Source organism: Schistocerca piceifrons, chromosome 6, assembly GCF_021461385.2.
Source record: "Schistocerca piceifrons isolate TAMUIC-IGC-003096 chromosome 6, iqSchPice1.1, whole genome shotgun sequence".
NCBI classification, from domain to species: Eukaryota; Metazoa; Arthropoda; class Insecta; order Orthoptera; family Acrididae; genus Schistocerca; species Schistocerca piceifrons.
In genome coordinates, this window is record NC_060143.1 from 322,598,311 (window position 1) to 322,622,907 (window position 24,597).

Below are 24,597 nucleotides of genomic sequence, written 5' to 3' on the forward strand. Positions count from 1 at the left end.
CTCAGATAGAAAAGGAAGCTCTAGCTATTGTCTATGGAGTCGCCAAGTTCCACAATTTTTTGTACGGTAGGAAGTTCTATCTGGTTACCGACCACAAGCCTTTGATGTCATTGTTCCACCCGTCCTATGAAATTTTGTACTGGCCTACGGCTCGATGTGGCAATGCTGATGGGTTGTCTCATCTTCCTATTGGTCCAGATGACACCTTTGACTCCTCCGAAGTGTCATACCTCTACATAGAGTCGCAAGACGCAGTGTTTGCCAATGATTTTCTGTTCAACTTCTGTCGTATTGCTTCCATGATGGCCGCCGATGCTTCTCTACGCTGCTTCACAAATTCCTGACCCCAGGTTCGGCATTATTTTGCACAATGCCATAGATTGTCAGTTCACCGCGGTGTTCTATTACTCCGAACGAAAAATGATCAATCCCATGTCATGGTACCGCGTTCTTTGCACTCGGAAATTCTCCGCCTTCTCCATGTTGGTCACTGGGGTATTGTGCGGACGAAACAGCTCGCTCGACGTCATTGCACCTGGATTGGTATTGATAGCGACATTAAAGATTTGCTCACTACTTGTGAGTCTTGCGTGGAGCATCAATCTGCTCCCTGCCAACAGTTCTTTGCGTGGCCAACTCCTAATGCGCCTTGGCAGCGTCTCCATGTTGATTTTGTGGGTCCGCTCCGGGATGCCCGCTGGTTGATTGTTATCGATGCTTACAGCAACTTCCCTTTTGTTGTCCTGGTGGTTTCCACTACCTCGGCAAGTACCTTTGGGCGTTGATGTCGATTTTCTGTCTGGAGGGTCTGCCGGAAGTGCTTGTTGCTTGTCTCTGACAACGGCCCCCAGTTTGTCTCCAAGGAATTTGAAACATTTTGTGCTGCCAATGGCATTTGCCATCTGACTACTGCCCCATTCCACCCGCAGTCGAACGGTGAGGCTGAACGGTTCGTCCAAACGTTCAAGTCACAGATGACTAAGTTGCGTGCTATGCATTCTCGCGAGCGTGCTCTTTGGACCTTTTTGTCGTCCTACCGCTCCCAGCCATGTGGTACTCACTCCCCGGTTGAATTGCTTCATGGTCGCACCCACAGTTCGCTTTTGCAGTTACTGTGGCCTCCTTCGCCACTCACTTCCGCTGCTTCACCTTCTTTCGGCTTCATGCTGCACACTATGGTCTTCTACAGAGTTTTTAGGAGCAGGTGGCGTCGAAAGCAGGCGCGTGTCGTTTGCTCGCTCAGCCGTGCTCCATATCTTGTTTCTGGTCCATCCGGCTTGGTGCAGTGGCTCAGGAACCAGTTACAGTTGTGCCACCTTCTGGTTTCTGCTGCCCCCTCTTTGTCGGCAGATGCTGACTTCTCGCGGTCTCCCTCGGAGTCCGTGCTGCTGCCACAACTGGTGCGCTCCCCTGGTGCGCCCACTGCGCGTGCGCTGTCACTTTTGGCGCGTGGCCAGCACACCCCTCCTGCACATGCGCCTCAGCCGCCGTTGCTGCCAGCGGTCACTGCCATCCGTCGGCCTTCCGCCGCAGCCTCCATGCCAGCCAACCGCCATACGCCGCCCCCGAGGCCGCCCTCACCGCCTCTGCCAGCGGCGCTGAGTCCGCCGCTGGCTGAGGCTTCCACCTCACCGGTCACTCCACCACACACCGCCACCATGGCGTCGCCCCCATCGCCCATGGACGTTGAGCTCTCCCCATCCCCTTTGGGCCTACCTGGGGGTGGTGTGCGGTCTGAGGAGGTTTTTTGTACCGGGTTTTTCCCTCGCTACCTCACGTGAATGCATGACCGCGGGTGAGCAGTCATCCCCAGCAGTCCCTCTGTCCGCCCCCTCAGTTGTGCCGCCCCCTCAGTTGTGCCGCCCCCTCAGTTTTGCTGTCCCCGGGTCCTTCCTCCCAATGTTGCAAGCCTTATTCCACGACGATGCGACAATTTGGGTTAGAGGGGTGTAGTATCATTGCCACAGATACTACTACAACACCGCGCCAACACAAGGTTGGCAGCCCGTCGTCTGCCGAGCATAGCGCACTCTAGTGGGCTGTGCAGCTCAACAGAACTGGAGTTTGCCTCGTTCACTTCTTAGCTAGATTTCAACCTAGGCACACACACTTTCATAATCGTCTTTCAGCCAGTTCTGTTTGCATTGACTCTCTGAGGAGAGCCCATCAGGCTTAGTCCCTGAGAATATTTTGTATTAGTTCATGGCCACAGCTACAGTCCTACAAACTACTGAAGATAAGTAATTTTCACTGTACTATGTGTTTCTTGAATAATAATCCTTCTCTCTAACAGTGGGCAGTGTGTCGTACCACATATTATTGCAACCTGGACTCCTTCAACTCCTATCATCTCGACCTCCTATTTATTTGCCTTTAGTAACGGACTGAAAACACCCATGTGTTTTGTGCCTCTAAACAGTGAGACACAATAAACCATTTAGTAGCACATTCAAGAAGTGGACAAAAAAATTCTACATGTCAGATACTGAGATTTCTAAATGTATTTATTTCTGAAATAGGTGCAGTCTTAATTCCACAACAACTGAAATTTTTTGGCTGGAATAATATGTAAAATAAAAGAAAGGCAACTCCTCACCTATAAGCGTCTGAGGTGTCGTGCGTAGAGACACTCAACAGAATACGTAGTTACACCAACCTTTAACCTCTTGCCCTTTCTCTAGCAAAAGTACACATGTTCACACACAGAACCACACAGACACCAAAATGCTCACATCCACAGTCAAAAGTGTACTTTTACTGTAGAAAGAGCAAGAGCTTGAAAGCTAGTGTTTTTTTAATCATGTTCACTAACATTAATAAACAATTGCAATTGCTGTATTGCTGCCAGCAAAAAGCCAATAAAAAATAAATTTAAAAAAAAGATCTGCTCTATACAACCACTCAACATCTCCAATCAGGCAGGACAGTGGTTCAAATCTCTATCCACTCATCCAGATTTAAGTTTTCTGCAATTTCCCTAAACTGCTTAAGGCAAATGCCAGTATGGTTGCTTTGAAAGGTTGTGGCTGAGTGCCTTCCATCCTTCCCCAATCCAAGCCTGTGTTCCATCTATCATGATCTCATCACAGATAGGACCTTAATCCTAAATCTTCCTTTTCACCTCCTACTGCATTCTGGGCACAGGCATTTCCTATCCTATAAAAGTTAGAACCACGTGTTTTATGAGGCCATGTTATATATCAGCAACCAGTAACCAGCTGGGTACACAAATGAATGGCTGCTGCCAAACAGCAGTTAATCCCAAACTCAATTACCAGGCTATTAGTATCTGACAGTTATTTGGATTCCCTGCCTAGCCCAGGTATCAGTAGGGAAAATATGTCAGAGATCCTCTGTGTGTTTACCTCTAGATACCACAGCACAGCTATTGCTAACCAGTCTCTCACCAGTCACTGGACCCTTCAGTTACACACCACTGAATAGCAGAGGGTTGACCTTTCTCGGTTTAGATCTACGATTTGGATTGCCCCCAGGATTGTTGTTAACACTTAAGATGACATTGCTACACTCTGACTTGTTTTGATTATTCATTCACTCTGTGATATCCACTATCATTTACCTCCAGAACAGCCTGTTTCATTCCACCATCTCTAGATTACCACCAGTGCAACTTACCATAACCACACATAATAACTATGAGCTCCATAGCTGCTTCATGATTTGTGCCACTTGTCTCTTACCGTTTCCAATGATTACAACTATAGATAAAACACAAAAGGCAATAAGAGAACATAGCACAAGAAAATGTGTTATTATGATTGATAGTTCTTTCAACAATGAAGCTCCCAACAAGAATATATGGGTACAGATACAATACAGCAATACAACAGGCATTCAGCTAAGAAAATCCATTACATATGTTTTTGAGAAGGAAAGTTGCTACTCACAGTATAGTGGAACTGCTGAGTCACAGATATGCACAACAAAAAGACTCTCACAATTAAAGCTTTTGGCCATTAAGACCTTTGTCAACACTAGATACACACACACACACACACACACACACACACACACACACACACAACTCACACACACGACTGCAGTCTCAGGCAACTTAAACCACACTGCGGGCAGCAGCACCAGTGCATGATGGGAGTGTCGACTGGGTGGGGATAAGGAGAAGGATGGGGCAGAGTGGGGGAGCTATAGTATCATGGGGCTGGCAGACAGTGAAGTGCTGCATGTCAGACAGAGGGCTGGGGAGAGGGGGGAGGGAGTAGCGGAAAAGGAGAGAAGCAAAAACACTGGGTGTGGTGGTGGAATAGCAGCTGTGTAGTGCTAGAATGGGAACAGGGAAGGGGTTGGATGGGGGAGGACGATGACTAACGAAGGTAGAGGCCAGGAGGGTTATGGGAATGTAGGATATATTGCAAGGAACGTTCCCACCTCTGCAATTCAGAAAAGCTGGTGTTGTTGGGGAGGATCCATACGGTGCAGGCTGTGAAGTAGTCATTGAAATGAAGGATGTCATGTTCGGAAGTGTGTTTAGCAACATGGTGGTCCACTTGTTTCATGGCCAAAGTTTGTCAGTGACCATTCATGCTGACAGTTTGTTGGTTATCATGCCTACATATAATGCAGCACAGTGGTTGCAGCTTAGCTTGTAGACCGCATGACTGGTTTCACAGGTAGCCCTGCCTTTGATGGGATAGGTTATGTTAATGACCAGACTGGAGTAGGTGGTGGTTGGAGGATATATAGGACAGGTCTTGCATCTACGTCTATTACAGGGGTATGAGCCATTAGGTAAGGACTGGGAGCAGGGGTTGTGTAAGGATGACGAGTATATTGGTGGACAGCGGAATACCACTGTGGGAGGGGTGGGAAGGATAGTGGTCAGGACATTTCTCATTTCAGGGCACAACAAGAGATAATCAAAACCCTGGCAGAGAATGTAATTATTTCGCTCCAGTCCTGGGTGGTACTCAGTTATCAGGAGACTGCTCCTCTGTGGGCAGACGGTGGGACTTTGGGAGGTTGTGGGAGACTGGAAAAATAAGACACGGGAGATTTGTTTCCGTGCAAGGATGGAAGGATAATTACGGTCAGTGCAGGCTTTAGTGAGACCCTCAGTATATTTCGACAGGGACTGCCTGTCACTGCAGATGTGATGACCAAGGGTGGCTAGGCTGTACGAAAGGACTTCTTGGTATGGAATGGGTCGCAGCTGTTGAAGTGGAGGTATTGTTGGTGGTTAGTAGGTTGATATTGACGAGGGACTGATGTAGCCAACTTTGATCAACATCTACGAAGGTGGCTTGTTGGATTGACTAGGACCAAGTGAAGCAAATGGGGGAGAAGTTGTTGAAGTTCTGTAGGAATGTGGGTAGGGTGTCCTCACCTTCAATGCAGATAGCAAAGATGTCATCAATAAATCTGAACCAGGTGAGGGGTTTAGGACTCTGAGATTTTGGGAAGGGTTCCTCTAGAAGGCCCATGAATAGGTTGGCATAGGATGGTGCCATGTGGGTGCCCATAGCCTTACCCTGGATCTGTTTGTAGGTAATCCCTTCAAAGGAGAAATAATTATGGATGAGGATATAGTTGGCCATGGGGACTAGGAAGGAGATTGTTGGTTTGGAATACATCGGGCCTTTGGAAAGGTAGTTTTCAGTAGCAGTAAGGCCATTGGCATTAGGAATGTTAGTGTACAGGTAGGTGGCATGTAGTGACGAGCAGGGCACCATGTGGTAAAGGGACAGGAACCATGGAGAGTTGGTAGAGGAAATGGTTGGCATCTTTTGTATAGGAGGGTAGGTAACTGGCCACAATGGGGCATCCTGGGTGGTTCGGTTTATGGACTTTAGAAAGCATGTAGATGGTAAGAGTGTGGGGAGTGGTAGGGGTGAGTAGAGAGATGGACTCCAGGGAGAGGTTCTGGGATGGGCCTAAGGATTTGAGTAGTGACTGGAGATCCTGCTGGATTACTGGAATGGGTCACTGTGGCAAGGTTTGTAGGTGGAAGTATCTGACAGCTGGTGGAGACATTCCACCAGGTAATCCTTGCAGTTCAAAACAACAGTGGTGGAGCCTTTGTCTGCAGATAGGATTATAGGGTTGGGATCAGTGTTTAGATGGGGGACTGTGGCTATTTCTGCGGATGTAAGGTTAGTTTGCATGTTGAGGGAGCTGGGGAATGATGGTGAGGCAAGATTTGAGGTTAAGAAATTCTAGAAAGTTAACAGGGGGTGGTTTGGGGGCAGTGGGGGTGGATCACAGTTGGATGGAGGAGTGAATTGAGTTAGGCGAGGTTCAATATTGGTATCTGGTTGAGTCTGATTGGTAGGGTTGGCGGCAAAAAAGTGTTTCCACTGTAGGGACCAGGAGAAGGAGAGAAGATCTGTAACAAGTCCCGCATGATTGAATTTGGAAATGGGGCAAAAGGTGAGGCCACTGGAAAGGACTGATATTTCTGTGGGGCTAACTTCTGGAGGAAAAGTTCATGACTGTGTTGCAGGTCTGTTTAGGTTCTGTATTCCGTGTGCTGGTGTGAGGGAGTTTCGGAGGATGGGGTATGTCGCCCTTCTTCCCATTTATCCACTCTCAGACCTGCTACTTGCAGTAATATATACATTTTTATTAGTTATTCTTTACTTTGATCCTTGTGACTTCTCGATAGCGTTGACTCCATCAGATTTCATCTTGTTTCCCCCTTTTGCATCCATTTCATCCTTTTCATGAATTTTCACACATATTTGTGTGTGTTTTTGCGAAATTTTTTGGGCGTAATTCTACATTATCTATATAATTTTTCACTTTTTTCCACCACCATCGATCCTTGCTCCTTCCATCTACGTCAATACAGGAAAGTTTCCTTAGCCCTGGCCAGATCCCAGACCCATATAGTGCTCCTGCATTGTTGCTTGGCTCATTAAATCCCCCCTAATGGCCTTACCATCAAATTACCCATCTCTAGCTACCACCCCTCCTTCCAAAATGACCTCCACCTGTTCATATTCTGCCAGTCCTTAACCCTCACCAACACAGTCCTGCAAAACCATATCACCAAACCCAAACCTCCTTGCAGTACCTTCTCTCCATCCGCAAAATTCTCCTGCTATGCAATCCCAAATTCCCAGAACTCATGACACATTGGAACTCTTGCCCTGCAGGAACTTGAGCAACACGCACAATGCCACCTCAAAAAGCTCTCCATTCTGCTCACTTACTACTCCCGCCTTGGAGTATCACTGTCCACCACCTCTACAACAACCTCCAAACCTCCCCCACATCCCCCCATAGCTGACAAACCCTGTCCTGCAGACCTACCACACTTACTCCACCCTCCAAAACTTCCTCGCATCACCACACAGAATCCAGACCCTAAACAGACCCGCAACACAGTCATAAACCTTTCCTCCAGAAGTTAGCCCCACAGAAATATCAGTCCTTTCCAAAGGCCTCACCTTTTGCCCAAATTCCAAATTCAATCATGCAGAACTTGTTAAAGATCTTCTCTCCTCCTCCCGGTCCCTACAGTGGAAACACTTTTTTGCCGCCAACCCTACCAATCAGACTCAACCAAGGCCAATATTGAACCTTGCCTACCTCAGCTCACACCTTCATCCAACCATGATTCACCTCCACTGCTCCCAAATGAGCCCCTGTTTAATTTTCCAGAATTTCTTAACCTCAATCCCTTCCTCACCATCATTCCCCATGCAAACTAACCTTACATCCGCAGTAAGAGCCATAGTCCATCATCTAAAAACGGATCCTGACCTTACAATCCTATCTGCACACAAAGGCTCCACCACTTGTTTTGAACACCAAGGATTACCTGGTGGAAGGACTCCACCAGCTGTCAAATACTTCCAGCTACAAACCTTGCCACAGTGATCTCATTCCAGTAATCCAGCAGTGTCTCCAGTCACTATTTAAATCCTTACGCCCATCACAGAACCTCTCCCTGGAGTCCATGTCTCTACTCACACCTACCAGTTCCTGCACTCCTACCTTCTACGTGCTTCCTTAAGTCCACAAACCTAACCACCCAGGACGCCCCACTGTGGGCAGTTATGGGGCCCCCACTGAGAGAATCTCTGCTCATGTAGACCAACACCTTCAACCTATTACCCAGAACCTACCCTCCTATATAAAAGATACCAACCATTTCCTCCTCCGACTGTCCACAGTTCCTATCCCTTTACCACACAGTGCCCTGCTTGTCACTACTGATGTGACCTCCCTGTACACTAACATTCCTAACACCCCTGGCCTTACAGCTGTTGAACACTACCTTTTTGAATGCCCGATGGGCTCCAAAGCAACAACCTCCTTCCTAGTGGTCCACAGCTCGTGGTCCAGTGGCTAGCGTTGCTGCCTCTGGATCATGGGGTCCCGGATTCAATTCCCGGCCAGATTGGGGATTTTCTCTGCCCAGGGACTGGGTGTTTGTGTTGTCCTCATCATTTCATCATAATCATCATCATCATCATCATCATCATTTGTGAGTGGTCAGATTGGACTGTGTAAAAACTGGACTGCGTAAAAATTGGGACTTTGTATGGGCACTGATGACCACGCAGTTGAGCGCCCCACAAACCAAACATCATCATCCTTCCTAGTTGCCATGACCAACTATATCTTCACCCACAATTACTTGTCCTTTGTAGGGATTACCTACAAACAAATCTGGGGTACAGCTATGGGCACCCGCATTGCACCATTCTATGCCAACCTATTCATGGGCCATCTAGAGGAACCCTTCCCAAAAAACCAGAGTCCTAAACCCCTCACCTGATTCAGATTCATCTTTGCTATCTGCATCGAAGGTGAGGACACCCTATCCACATTCCTACAGAACCTCAACAACTTCTCCCCCTTTTGCTTCACCTGGTCCTACTCAACCCAACAAGTCACCTTCCTAGATGTTGACCTCCACCTCAAAGATGGCTACATCAGTACCTCCGTCCATATCAAACCTACTAACCACCAGCAATACCTCCACTTCGACAACTGGCACCCGTTCCATACCATGAAGTCCCTTCTGTACAGCCTAGCCACCCATGGTCGTCGCATCTGCAGTGAAAAGCAGTCCCTCTTTAACATACCGAGGGTCTCGCTAAGCAGTCCCTCTTGTAATATACCGAAGGTCTCACTAAGGCCTTCACTGGCCATAATTATCCTCCCAACTTTGTACAGAAACATATCTCTCATGCCATATCTTTCCAGTCTCCCACACCTCCCAAAGTCCCACCATCTGACCACAAAGGAGCACTCTCCTCGTAACTCATTACCACCCAGGAATGGAGCAACTGAATTAAATTCTCTGCTAGGGTTTCGATTATCTCTCATCATGCCCTGGAATGAGAAATGTCCTGCCCACTATCCTTCTCAACCTTCCCACAGTGGTATTCCACCATCCATAAAAACTACACAATATACTCGTCCATCCTTACACAATCCCCACTCCCAATCCCTTACCTAATGGCTCATACCCCCGTAATAGACCTAGATGCAAGACCTGTCCCATACATCCTCTAACCACCACCTACTATACAGTCTGGTAACTATCATCACCTATTCCATCAAAGGCAGGGCTACCTGTGAAACAAGTCATGTGGTCTACAAGCTAAGCTGCAGCCACTGTGCCACATTCTATGTAGGCATGACAACCAACAAACTGTCTGCATGAATGGCCAATGACAAACAGTAGCCAAGAAACAAGTGGACCATCCTGTTGCTGAACATGCTGCCGAACATGACATCCTTCATTTCAATGACTGCTTCACAGCCTGCACCATATGGATCCTCCTCACCAACACTGGCTTTTCTGACTTGCACAGGTGAGAACTTTCTCTGCAATACATCCTATGTTCCCATAACCCAGCTGGCCTCAACCTTCGTTAGTCACTGTCCTCACTCCTCACCCATCCCGCCCTTCCCTGTTCCCATTCCAACACTACAAAGCCACCATTCCACCACCACACCCAGTCATTTTATTTCTCTCCTTTTCCGCTACTTCCCCTTCCTCCTCCCCACCTCTCGTCTGCTCTCCATCTGACCTGCAGCATTTCACTGTCCACCACCCCCACGATACTATCCCACCCCCTCCCTGCTCCATCCTCCTCCTTACCCCCACCCAGTCGCCACTCCCATTACACACTGGCACTGCTGCTCGCACTGTGGTTTTAAGTTGCCTGAGACTGCAGTCATGTGTCTGAGTTGTGTTTGTGTGTGTGTGTGTGTGTGTGTGTGTGTGTGTGTGTGTGTGTGTGTGTGTGTGTGTGTTGTGTCAAGTGTTGATGAAGGCCTTACTGTCTGCCAGCCCCATGATACTGTCACTCCCCCACTCTGCCCCATCCTTCTCCTTATCCCCACCCAGTCGACACTCCCATCATGCACTGGTGCTGCTGCTCGCACTGTGGTTTAAGTTGCCTGAGACTGCAGTTGTGTGTGTGAGTTGCGTTTCTGAGTGTGTGTGTGTCTGAGTGTGTGTGTGTGTGTGTGTGTGTGTGTATCTAGTGTTGACAAAGGTCTTAATGGCCAATAGCTTTAATTGTTAGAGACTTTTTGTTGTGCCTATCTGCGACTCAGCATCTCCGCTATATAGTGAGTAGCAACTTTCCTTCTCATAATTGTTACATTTCATCCTGGATTTTCCATTGTTTGATTCATTACTTAAGTTTAGGTCATAAGCTGTTTCAGTGTGATCTGAGATTTGTGACACAATTTCAGCACTGCAAGTTAGAAAAGAATGACCATGAGCATCACATAACTGACTTATACAGGTCTCCTTAAAACTGCAGTAGTACCTGTAATGATGTTTCCACTGTTCGGATGGCGCTCCCTAGCTTCACGCAAGCATTCTGCTTTTTCTTCAGTCTGCTCAAGAAAATGATGTGCTTTAGCCTTCAACAGCCAGGCTCGTAAATTATCTCTGTTTACTCTTAGTGCCCATTCGCAATCATCAACTGCACGTGAATACAGACCGAGCTTAAGTAAAGTTGTTGCACGATTTGTATAGAGGATCCCACTATCTTTTACCTGATCAATTGCCTGCAAAACATACAAATTATGGTCAATTTAATCAATATCAAAATTTTGCAGGCGTACAGGATGTAGTCAAATGGTTTTTCCTGCTTATAGTAAACCCAATGCTTCATCCCCGTCTGTGAAAAACATCTTTGAAGGGAATTGTGGCATATACTGAGTACAATGAATCACAGCTATGACAATGAACGACAGCAATGGTGTTTTTACGTATTGTTAAGAGTAGCTGAAAGATGGCCCTAATGGAAATATTTTAAATCAATAAACATATGACACAGAATACCGGCTTAGTCTTAAACCAGTAACCCCTCCACTCCTGGTTCTTTGAAGAATCAAACTTCCATGGATAAAGCACCTCTACTTTAAGAAAAACTAGTTTTTCACACATCTCAGTGTTTCTGACATAGTATCTCCTGAACTGTACCGTAAAATGATATAACACATGTGGATACTGCGTGTTGTGAATAGAATTAGTAGTAAAGAAATAATAAATTAAAATGTCATACCTGGCACTGAAGTTTTACAGCATGAATAGTGAAAATGTAGTATGTGATAAACTTTTTTCCTTTCATTATTTTGTGCGGGTTGTCAGCATGACAAAGTTTCAGCCTAATTATATCCTTTTATGTGTGTGTTCCGCCACTGCTTGGCGAGCAGATTTTTTTATCTATTAATTAAATAATAAAGTTCAGTAAGGTTTGAAAAGATGTGTAAAATTTTGTTGAAGCTAAATAAGTGCTCATATTCTCAAATATTGGTTGAATATAGCCTGGGTAATTTGCACACTATGAGTTACACTGCTTGTATTAGGCAACAATCTGGAACATGAGCTTGAAAAAGAACTTTTGGATTGTCAAAATTTTAATGAAATGGACATAAACCATTTTGCAGTGCAGAATTGGTGACTATCTGATTTCATCCATAAGCACATGAATTAAGATAAGCAAAACACGCATTAATAGGTGACAAGTATGTAAATGTTTTGTTATCACTCTAAATAGCAATCTTACATTAACTGAATTGATAACAACCAATAATTAAGTATTACAGAGAAAACATAAATCACATTCATCTTAATTTACAATATTCTGGAAGCAAAGGCATACAAGAGCATACAGACTTTTACAAATAGTGATATAAAGTTTATCATTTATATCAACCTGTTATTCCAACATACAAATGGGCTGAAAATTGAGGTTATTTTGAATGGTTTGATATGTTATATGCCAAAGATAATAGCTGATGATTTGTAAGGGTTTATTGTTAGTTGAATTTGATGGAGGTTTGTATCTGAGGCAGTACCCAGAATTGCAATCCATAAAGTCAGGTAAAACTATTGTTTTCTTGAGCATCAACTTGATATGTATTGATAATGCACATCCTTTAAACATTGACTTGTGCTGAAGTATGTGATCTGTTGCTATTGGAAATTGTGGTATTTGTCAATGGAAGTGGGTTGTTATCCAATTTGATTTGCCTTACTGTTGATGTCACTGGCACATGACTCGATGTCCCATGTTTTCGTGGGATTAATTTTTATTTTCCAGAGGTTGTATCAATGTGTGATCTTTTCTAGGTGACGAATCAGGTTTGATTGATATAGTTGAAGTTTTTATGTGAGTTGAATACTGTGGTACCATCTGCAAATAATACTATTTTGTTGTTTGGTTTGGTTGAAATATTGTTAATGTAAGTAGAGTACAGGATAGGGTCTAGCACAAAGCCTTGTGGGACCCCAGCTTCTATTGTCTTTAGGGTAGTCTGAGATTTGTTTACTTGAACATAGAATAGAATTTACAGTTTGATAGATATGATGAAGGATGTGGATTACGTGCAGTGGACATCCATGGACGTAAAGTTTATACGGCAGTACTACTGAAGGGTTCTTCTATGTCTGATACTACTAGACAAGCACTTTGTCTATTTGTCTACTTGCTTTTGATCTAAGTATCTCATCGACTATTCAGACCACTTGCTGCATTGTTCTATGTGATTTTTGGAAACCAGTTGTTCAGGACTCATTATGTAACTGCCATAGAAGAACATGTGGTGAGAGGATAGAATAATTTTTTCAAATATTTTGCTGAGGAAACTTTAAAGGCATATTGGTCTATGGTCCTGAGGAAATACGGGATTTTTGTTAGGTATGGATAACCTTTGCCATTTTCCATTGGAAGGGAACATAGTTTAGTTTAAGAAAACAATTGTGAATGGTGGCAAGATAAGTTATTGCTATGGGCAGAAGTTTCTTTAACTGGCGTGATCGAATGCCATCCTGGCCTGAAGATTTTGTGCTGCCAATTGTTTTAACAATGGAGACGACAGCTTCTTTGTTTGTAAGTGATAATTATGCAACAGGTCTTCTTCTTAATAAGTGATGTAGTGTTCCAACCTTCTGCTTCATCATCTTCTGTATTGTTGTTTCAAAATTGTAGTTCTAAGGAGTTGGCTATGGTTTCAGCTATGTGTTGTGGTAAGTAGACTAATGCACTGGGTCCATGAATCAGTCTGTGCTGTTTTTTAATTAGTTTCCATAGTTTGTCTGAGTTATTTTGCAGCTTCTGCGATTTCCCTTTCCAGTTGTCATTCCTGGTCAGTTGGAGACTGTTTTGGAGTTCTTTAGATAGGTCTTCCACAATTCTTTTCATCTAACTTTGGCTCAGAAGGGGGTAAACTATACTGCCAGAAAAGTCTTTGGTTACTTACCTAATAGCATCAAAAGTCTGACAGATAGCCATATAGCATTTAAAAGGAAATTAAAAGAATTTCTAAATGGCAACTCCTTCTACTCATTAGATGAATTTTTAGATATAGTAAGTGGGTAATTTCCCAACCCCACACACAAACGAAATAAGTTTCATGTAATATTTTGTGTAATGTAATATCTTGTATAGACACTTTTTATTAACCTGATACATTCCACATCATTACGAAGTGTCATATTCATGATCTATGGAACAAGTACAAATCTAAACTAATCAATGGAATCATGGTACAGTCACCATCTTTTACAAAATCTGTGTTTTGATTGTATGAGAAATTGTACCTCTGGAGGGAGATCTCATCATCTATTTGTTAATATGGTTTTGCATCTTGAGGTACTGTAGCATACATTGACAGTTTTCATGAACTTGTCTATGACAGTGTTGATTTCTGTATTCCTTGTTAAGTTTTGGATTTCTTGTTTGTGGTGCTAGACTAATTATTGCTTGTGTTTTGGCCAATCAGTGGTGCAGATGAATGGAGATCTTTGTGCATCAGCATAAGCCATGTTGGTTGGATCCAGACAACAGTTGTCTCATACCCCAGCTAAGTAATTTGATACGGTTACAGTATATTGCCCATCGATGTTTTTGAGTAGCAATATATTCAAAATATCTGGACAACAAATTCCTCTAAAGTGGTAGCGTGTTCGTTCATTTGGAGCAACAAATGTAATATTGTCATTATTTTCTATGTATTCCAGTAGAATCCTTCTGTTTCTGTGCGAAGTTTGGCAGCCCCAGGTTTTATGTTTGCTGTTTGGGTCACCACCAATGATAAATTGATTTGATGTCATAAACAAAGTTTCCAGGTCTGGTGAGAGGAGAGGATTGGTTGGCTGGTGGTAAGCTGCTGAGAGGATAGTGAGAATATGGCCTAAGTGTGTTTCTATTGCAGCAGCTTCATTATTGTTTGGAACGGGAGTGAAAATTCAATGGTAGGAGATGTTGTTTTTGATGAGGACTAGAATTCCTCTACAGGGGCGAGTAGTTTCTAATAGTAAAATCTATTGCAGGCTTGAGGTGAGTTTCTGATATCAGTGCAATTATTTTTGTGTGATTATTTTGTATCATTCACTGAAGTAATTTATACCTGTTGATACTATTATAATAATGCATCTGCAACACTATTGAGTTGTACTGCCATACAAACTATTTCAAATAGTGATGGTATATTGAATTGGTGCAAAACACTTGCTAAGTCTAATAGGTGCTTGGAGAGTTCCAGATTGGTTGGTAAGAATGACAGTGTACGATTGGGTTGAGCTGGCAGGATTTGTTGTGATAGTTTCTGATGAGGGTAAGGATATCACTGTGTTGTGGCTGGAATGGGTTGCTGTTGGGCAGCAGCAAGTGTTTCCTGCTGGGCAGTGTGGAATACATGTTCGTGGGATGTTGGAGTCTGTTGGGTAGTGACAGATTCTCCCTACCAAGCAGAAGAGGACAGAAAAAGATCTGTTGAACAATTATTTTCTGCAACAGGTTGATGTAGGGGGGTTTTCAGGAGCTGCTTTTTGTTTAATATCAGAAAGTTTGCTAAATTGGCTCATGGGAGTGGCTGAGGACCATTTGCTGTTTGTTTCTTCTTCTTATTGTTGAGGCTTCCTGCAGTTTTAGTCTTGCAGGGCATCGTTTGTAGTTTGCATCATTGTCTCCAATGCAATTACAGCATATAGCTACAGTTTTTGCTGGTTTGGAGCAGAGTTTTGTTAAGTAGTTTCCAGCACACTTGACACCTTTTAGTTTCCTACACATCACTTCTGGGGCCATGACAGAATTTTTGACACTGGTAACACTGGGTTATCTCTGATACTTTGCAGTAGGATTCTATTATACAAGACATGTGGAGAACATATCTCTTTTCGTAGATTTCCTTTGCGTTTGGGGTATTCAAAATTTATGCTATGTATAATTGTCATTTGGAATGAATTACTTTGCTGCTTTGACATCATTATTGGACATTCGGATGACTGACTGCACTTGAAAACTTTTTATAGTAGTGCCTTCATGCAAGTCATCTAATGGAACATCATAAAGAAGTTCCCTGAGTGTGACTATGAAGAACTGTTTTGATTGTAAATCATAAGTGTGGTATGGTATTTGCTTGGTCCAAAAATATTTCAGGATGTTATTGGTAAACTGTTGGGTTGTCAAATTGATATCTTATGTTTCCCTCTTTGTGGAAGCATGTGAAACTGTCTTTTAAAAGAGATTTGAACTCTTTTATTATGTCAATGTAGCCTGCAGTTTGGTAAGTTATAAAAGGAGGCACTTGGTTCTCCATTTATTGTTCTGTATGTGGCATAGTGGATTCATGGTCCTCAACATATACTAGGTTGTTATGGAATCCATTCTGAGTATGAATGAATAAAACATAGCACTGGTCCATTTCACTTTCTTCTTCAGTTTCTAGCAGTTGCCTCAGAGGGAGAACAGTCTGCAAAGCTTCTTTCAATGCTGTGTTTAATAACTGTTTCTTTTTAGAAGAGCAGCAGGATTAGTGATTTTGGAGTCTGTATGTGGTATTTAGTGAATGTGCTTTGTTGCATGACCCTTTTTATGTGGGGCCCTGTGAGGAGATTGATTTGATGCTCTGGCTTTAGTTGATTTGCCTTGATGCTGGAATGGTGTGGGAGGAGGCATTACCATCAAGCTGGACTGAAGGGGTGCTGGGCCCATGTCATTGGCACCCTTAGGTTAACCACAGTTCACCAGCCATGAACTACACAGCTGCACGTCACTGAGAAGTGCCAAGGGTCCCGGATTGAATAAGTCCCTGTTCTCGGACGAGTGGGGTTGGGAGTACTCTGCTCAGCTACACCTTGTTGGCAGTGAACAGTTCAGATGTCCAAAGAAATTTGTTGGTTTTATGAAGGAGAACGTGATGATTTGTGGTATGATGTGACAGAAGGGGAAGAATGAGATGGATATGGGAAGTCCACACTTGACAAACTTGCTGGTGTGAAGCCTCAACATGACTAGCACCTTGATGGATTTCTTCTGATTCCATAATCTCTAGTCTCACAACACATGCATCTGTGCCAAACAGGTGCATTTCTTCTTTGCTCAACTCCATATATGAAGAAAACGAGTAACCTGGCTGAAGTATTAAGAAGCTAGACAAGTTTCAACAGAGAAAAGGGATGATGCTGAGTTCCCTTCCTGCTGAGATGTCAAGATGGAAATGTTGTACCAGTTTTTGCTGGGATTAAGCACATTAACTTTAAAGTGGTGAGCAAGATAAAATGTCAGGCACGCATGGCACTTTTGATAGAGAGGATTCAAGATATGCATCACAGGCTAGATGGGATAACCAGGAAGCTCTTACTCCTCCGCTTGTGTGTGGCAGGCTCCTTAGCAGGTGAGATTTGGGCTGGATAAACAGTGCCTCTTGGTCACTAGTGGGGTACACCATGAAGAATGTCTCACAATGCCAGTTTATGATGTTTGACCACATGAGTAAGAAAGCACAGCAGATGGAGGACACTCATACTGTAATTAACCTAAGTGGTAAGAAATTTTATGACACAGCTCTGAAGGCACTCAGCAGGGTGCCCCCTAGAAATGTGCCCATTTCAGATTCCATTAGTGCAGTGGCACAAGTATCCAACACACGTCCACCAAATTTGGCAGTCCTTGCACTCAAGAAGCTCTGGGAAGAATGTGGAACCATGGTGTGGCCGGCAGACAAAGGAAACTCCACAGTCATTTTGCAGCAGGCTGATCATGATAAGAAAGTGAGAGAATTTCTGGAGGACCCCACACACAGACTTTTGGAATGTGACCCTACAGATAAAGTGGACGAGAAGACCAGGGCTCTCTTGAAGGAAATGGGTATGTCTGACAAGATTATCAAACAGTTACAATCGAGAGCACCAGTTCCACCTACAGTATATGGGCCACCAAAGATACACAAAGATGGCGTGCCACTCCACCCAATTATCATCAAAACTGGTGCATCAACATACCCAACAGCCAAGAACTTGAATAAACTGCTGTTCCCATATGTGGAAAGGTACTCACCATGTCCACAAACTGGAGGAGTTCTTTCAACATCTCAAGCAACTACATGTCACAAGATCTAATATAATGGACAGTTCTGATGTGGTATCCCTGTTCAGTAAGGTACCACTGAGAGACTAATTGGAACTGATTGCAGAGAAATTTAATGATGTTTCCTTGGACCTCTTCCAGCACACACTGACCTCAACTTGTTTTCTTCATGGGAGAAATATTGTGAGCAGACAGAAGGTGTAGCCAAGGGCACAGTGGTTGCCAGTTTGGTCATGGAGAATTTGAAGAGGAGGCATTAGAGATGGCTAGATACAAACCCATGTACTGCTGCAGGTATGTTGTCAATACCTTTCTTATCTGGCATCTTAGCAGGGACAGGCTCAATGAGTTTCTGGAACATCTTAGCTCATGCCACCCAAAAAATATTAAGTTCACCACTGAACTGGAAAATGATGGCCAGTTACCAGTTCTGGATGTACTTGTAAAAATGATAGCAGATGGATTGTTTGGTCACAGTGTATATTGCAAACCTCCAAACAATGATTTATATCTGCAAGCCAGCAGCTGTCAGTCCCTAGGCCAGAAGATGTTGGTTTGCAGGACACACACTTTGTCAGACTCAGGTAAGTGGCAGCAGAAATAGAGTATCTACAATCAGTGTCCAGAAAAAATGGATATGCAGCCAAACAGATGCAGAAGGTCCTTCAACCAGCCCCTTTGCCACACAATCCAGAAGAAGAGCGAGATGAAGCAAAGACTGTGGTGTGCCTCCCCCATGTGGGATCTGTTTCTGACAAAATCAGCAGAATTATCAGGAAGAATACGATCAAGTGTATGGTCTTCTACCTACCAAGACAAGAGGAGTACAGGAAAATGTGAAAGATGGCCTGACTACAAAAAACCAGCAATTTATAATATGCCTTGCCAATTTGGCATGTCATAAATTGGCCAACCAATTAGTTATGTGGACAGCATACACAAAGAACATCAAAGGTAAAGTCAGCTAAGACAGGCAACTAAATCAGTCATCGACGCAATCATTCCATGAACGATGATGAAATACATGTTGTGGCACAGACCTCCATATACCACTGCAAGAGACTGTATAGACATATAGGTAATGGAAAACCTCATGAATCTTGATGTTGGGTACCGACTCAATAGAGCCTGGGATCCTGCGCTGGAACCACTGAAAATGCAGTTGGGGGCAGCAGCAGAATTCTACAAAAAGAACAACTGAGAATGTGAACAATGGGAATGAACCCCAGAACGAGCACCAGCTGCATCAGTCAGCAGGGGAATCACCTACAACCATACCAGACCCAAATGGAACACGAACACATGGATGTGTGCACCGGACCAAAGACGAAACACCAGTGCTCGGCCTAGCACACCGACTGATAGAGAGAATCCCTAAGAACGTTTCTAGTGGGAGAAAACCACAGAGGAAAACACCTAGTACTGCGCCACACCAAAAATGGAATGCCAGCACCTGGGCAGGTGTACAAGACTGAAGACAGAACACCAGAGCTTGGTCAGGTGCACGGAAGTGAATAGGAAACACCTAGGAACAACTCTAATGAAAGTGGACTGCAGAAGGAACACCTGTAACCACATGGGACTAAAAATACAATGCTACCACACATTTGGGTGTTCAGTGGACCAAAGATAAAACACCAGCACTCAGCCTGGCACACTGGCCCAATGAGGGAATGCTTAGACTGCTTCTAGTGGGAGCAGACCACAGATGGAACACCTAGCACCGCACCAGACTGAAAAGGGAATGCCACCACATGGACAGGTGCACCAGATTGAAGATGGAATGCCAGTGCTTCATCTGGTGAATCAGACTGAGGAGGGAATGCTTGAGCATGCTTCTAGTGGGAGCATACCACAGGCAGAACACCATACCGAAAACAGAATGTCTGTGCGTGGGCAGCTGCACCAGACTGAAGAGAGAATGCCAGCACTCAGTCTGATGCAACAGACTGAAGAGGGAATGCCTGAGAATGCTTCTAGTGGGAGCAGACCACAGACAGAACATCTAGTACTGCACCGGACCAAAAATAGGATGCCAGTGCATGGAACTGAAGACAGATTGCCGGCACTTGGCCTGGTGCACTGGAATGAAGAGGGAATGCCTAAAGACACTTCTAGCAAGAACAGACTGCAGAGGGAATACCTGCAACTATATCAGACCAAAAATGGAATGCCTGACAGGGACAGGTGCACTGGATCAAAGACAGAATGCCAAAACTTGGCCTGGTGCAACAGACCACAGAGTGAGCACCTAAGGACACTTCTAGCAGGAGTGAACTGCAGGCAGAATGCCTGGAACTGACCATGGAGGCCTTAAGTATAAATATCCATTCCACTCAACAAGCAATCTCAAGTAGCACCAGGTGAAGATAACGAGTAATGTTGTCAAAATATTGTGCACAAACAACACTGATATCTGGCAGATACCTAACACCTCAATATGCTAAAACTGTAATACTTTCCTTTACAAACACCCTGTATCTCATCATTTTTTCTATCTTCTGTATTAGTGACACCTGTGTACGTCACATGTCATTTCATCTGTGGTTGTGTCATCCAGTTGTGACCTGATGATGCCCTAAGAAGCCAAAAGCAAGTTCGTGATTAAATAGATAACATTTTGCAGAACATCAGAAAAGTGTTTCCTATGTAATATTATTGGTGAAGCAGTGACAGAAAATTCAGTTAATTAACAGAATACTGTTTCTTACTATTCACTGTAACACAGCGGTGATTCATCATGCACTAGCATCACTAATCACTATTCAGAAAAAGCAGAAAAAGTTTGTTCTATTCAGTTAGCTTTATTGAGATATTTATTTTGCTAGCAAGTGGAATTGAGATGACAACCAAAATGACACTATGATCAGTAATAAGATAAAAATACAATAAACAGTGGATACAACCCCTAACATAACACCAGTGTTACTGAGTTTGGCAGGTTAAAGTGTTCAAAGATGTACATTAACTAGAATATTATGGCACTTCATTGCTATTTGAATAAAAATGTACCTTGTTGTATAAATCTAAAGCCTTTGCATAATCCTTTTCACCAAATGCAGCATTAGCTTGTTTCTTAAAGTTGTCGGCTATTTCCCTGCGCTGTCTTCTATCTTCAGCACGTTTTTTGGCATCTTTTTCTGTAATTGCCATGAATGCTTCTGTCAAAACAAAGCCAACGTGTTAGTTTCATTTATTTTGTGGTAACTCATTTACTTTTTTTAGACTCCCTCCCTCCCTCCCTCTCTCCCTCCCTCCCTCCCTCCCTCCCTCCCTCTCTCTCTCTCTCTCTCTCTCTCTCTCTCTCTCTCTCTCTCTCACACACACACACACACACACACACACACACACACACGCACACACACACACAAATAATCAACTGCTTTTTTATTTTTCTTTAGTTTGTTTAGTTGCCTTACGGCAGCACAAGACTTCTCTACTCAATTTGCTTTTAATGCTGAGCAAAATTTGACAAAGCAGGCAGAGAAATCATTGTTAGGTAGAGTCACAGAGTAATATTATAGCACATGAGGTCTCCATATGGAATGGGAAAATGCAGTACATTTTCAGGACAGTTACTGGCACAGACACTGGTCATAATTAACTGGAAAATCACTGTTTGTGGAGAGTTTAAAACTGATTTTTGGTTAGATAGTTCTGAGCACCTCGACTTGTTGGTGTCCAGTTCTGGATTATTTCCCACATCAAAATTCCCTATGGTGATTGGAGGACACAATGTAGACCCAAGATACCGCACTGATTTATCTATGAAATTAATGGCCAATGGTTTATCTTAACATGATGGACAAATGTTAACAATAAAATTTATTGACCAGTTAGATACATATCATAGGAGAAAAGTATTGTGTCACAGAATCATAAGCAATGACTCAATAACAGCATTTAGAGAGAAATTATGGAAAGAGTGCTGGGGAGAAATTTATAAAGCAAGCACTGGGTGGAAAATTTTTATCTTTTTTTCAACAAATTCCAACATCAGTTCAAGTCTATTTTCCTGTAAAACAAATAGGGACAAAACTGAGCAGAAGCAATGATAAGGGGCTGATTAAAGTATCTTGTGCTAGGAAGAGAGAACTCTATGTAATTCAGCGAAAAAGCAGTAATCAAATTTTCAAACTCTATTACACCAGCATTGTAAATCTTAACACTGTGTCCCCAGTAACTAAGTTAAAAAATAAAACTTCAAGAATAAGACAATAACAATTGCAGCACACACAGGAGTATTCAAACTGTAGAAAATGAATAATATATGAAACCCATCTAAGTAACTCGAATATTGCTTTATTCATAAAACTCTGAACAATAACAGAAATAAAACTCCCATGACTCCACATGTAACAAGACAAAAGAATCACACAGAACATGCAACATAAGTGACACGCAGAACAACTGGCGTGAGCAGTAAAAACTAAAAGAATATAGTGAGAGTGAGTCAGTGCTGCCCCACGTGTATGTGGCCATGAGTTGCCGATAGTTGGCACAGCAGAGATCATGTGGTTTGCATAATTCCTACAGGTGGCCTCTAACGGCTAGCCCATGCTGATACAGTTGGCAGTTAATTTAAGTACACATACATAGTGACACTACTCTTGGCACACACACACACTCACACGCATTAGTAGCAGGATACAGCACACCTCTCCCTTGTGCAAAGAGGGTGCCTGGGTCATAGAGGAGACACTGGCAGCCTGACGAGAGACGTATCCATTGGATATGGAGTGGTGGCAGCAGTTGCCAACGGCGGGGGCAGGATGATGTGCCGGCAGGCGTCGGAGTGTAGGACCAAAATGTGCAGAGATGCGCGCATGCCTGAGGACAATGGGCCCACGTGGCACCCGATGACTGCACCAGGAAGGAGGGTTCCGTCACCCTCTCTGCATCATCATCAGTGGGCAGGTCCCAGTGTAGAGGAGATAGCACTGAATCTACTGGCAATGATGGCGAGGGCACTGGTGGAGGTGGTCTGACTGGAAAAGTGGGCTGCGGCAATGGACACAAGGCTGGAGACGGACCAGCGGCCAGCACTGGGATGCTGGAACCCCAGGGTGACAACACACAGTGCACACCACAGAAGGTGTAGGAGCCTGCGTGGCTAGCATCTCAGCTGGGCTCTTCTCCCCCATGGGCGTGAAGCAATGGGTGCTCATAAAACAGAGAAGGGTGTCATCCGGCAAAGAATACTCAACGAACTTTTTCGTTCCGAATTTGCACGTATGCACTAGTTGTCCCGCCTCACCATCTGATTGAGGATGGAATGATGAAGCTGACATGATAAATGCCATAACAGGAACAAAACATTGAAAGGTGGAAGCAAACTGGGGCCCATTATTAGAAACTAAGGTACAAGGCAACCCCTCAATAGAAAAAACTTCGAAAGTGTAAGAATTGTGACCTCAGTCAACATCAATGCACACCGGAGAATGTAAGAAAATCAGGAAAACAACCAAGAGCCAATAGGAATTCAAGAAGGGACTGCCAAGTCTACGCGAATGTGTTCCCATGGCTGGTGTGGAGTAGGCCAAGGAGACAGAGATGCTCTGGGAACTTAAGACATGACAAAATGGACAATTTTGACATTAATCCCTGGCAAAAAACGTGTCTTCTAGCTAACACTTTAGTGCACAATGGCGATAGTGGACCAGGCATTAGAACCTCATGCCATAACACTGTGGGATTGTCTACTCTGGGAGAAAGGTCTTCCATGGACAACAGCAAAACGTGTCAAAAACAGAGGGGCAATACCATCGGGAAAAATAGTTGTACAGGGGGCCCAAAACCTGACCCAGAAGTTTATCTGGCCAGCCCTGTTGAACAAACCAAACTACCTGGTGGAGAACCAGGTCAGCGGCAATGGTAGCTGTTATGCACGAGCTCGTAATTGGAAAACCCTCAACCATGGCCTGTGTTTCACTATCAAGATGGAAGCAAAGCAAATTCTTCATGATCAAAGTTGGGATCAGGACCCAAAGGAAGGTGGGAAAAGCTGTTCACATTGGCATGGTTTTTGTAATTGTAGCGCGACAAGAACAGCACCCAGCATTATAGTCAGTGCGCTGCCTTGTCAGGCAAGGAAGTCTGAGGGTTAAACAAGGAACCAGGGGTTTATGAACAGTAGTGAAGTGAAACTTAGAGCCATACAAAAAAACATGAAATTTCTGGAGAGCATATACTATAGCAAAAGCCTCTTTTTCCACCTGAGAGTAATGCTGCTGGGCCGGAGTGAGAGATTTAGAGGCAAAAGCAACGTGTCGTTCAGAGCCATCAGCATATCAATGCAATAGGACGACGCTGAGCATACTCTGAAGCTTCAGTCACCAGAACTATATGCTGGTCCAGAGAGAATGAAGGTATACAAGGAGCTGAGAGTAGTTTGGATTTCAACATTTGAAAAGCACATTTGCAAATCAGGCTCCAGTAAAAAGGCATATTCTTGTGTAGCGAGACATGCAACATGTGGGTCAGCATGGCTGTCCCGGTGGGAATTTACAGTAGTTGGCTATCTTCCCTAGGAAGGCCTGAAGCTCCTTCACGGACGAGTGGTGAGGCATAGACATAACAGTGGAGGTGTGGTCTGCTAGAGGACAATCATCATGCCGCTAGACCTCAAACCCAAAATAAACAACAGAAGGTTGAAAAAAACTGAGATTTTGTGAGGTGACACCATAAGCCTGCGGACTGTAAGATAGAAAACAAAGTAGGCAAATTTTCAAGTTATCAGTGGGGAAGGAGCCCACGACAATGATAT

At 43.9% G+C, this 24,597-nt stretch overlaps 1 protein-coding gene across 2 annotated transcripts in view; it reads right to left on the reverse strand.

Annotated features, from left to right (window-relative positions):
• Window positions 1–24,597, reverse strand: part of LOC124802549 (tetratricopeptide repeat protein 12-like) — a 119,032-nt gene that overhangs the window by 53,999 nt on the left and 40,436 nt on the right. For both annotated transcript variants that reach the window (XM_047263414.1, XM_047263413.1), the window contains 2 exons: window positions 20,844–20,992; window positions 10,779–11,022 (listed from right to left, as the gene is read on the reverse strand). In XM_047263414.1, the coding sequence (XP_047119370.1) occupies window positions 10,779–11,022; window positions 20,844–20,992 (393 nt within the window). The remainder of the gene's footprint in view (window positions 1–10,778; window positions 11,023–20,843; window positions 20,993–24,597) is intronic.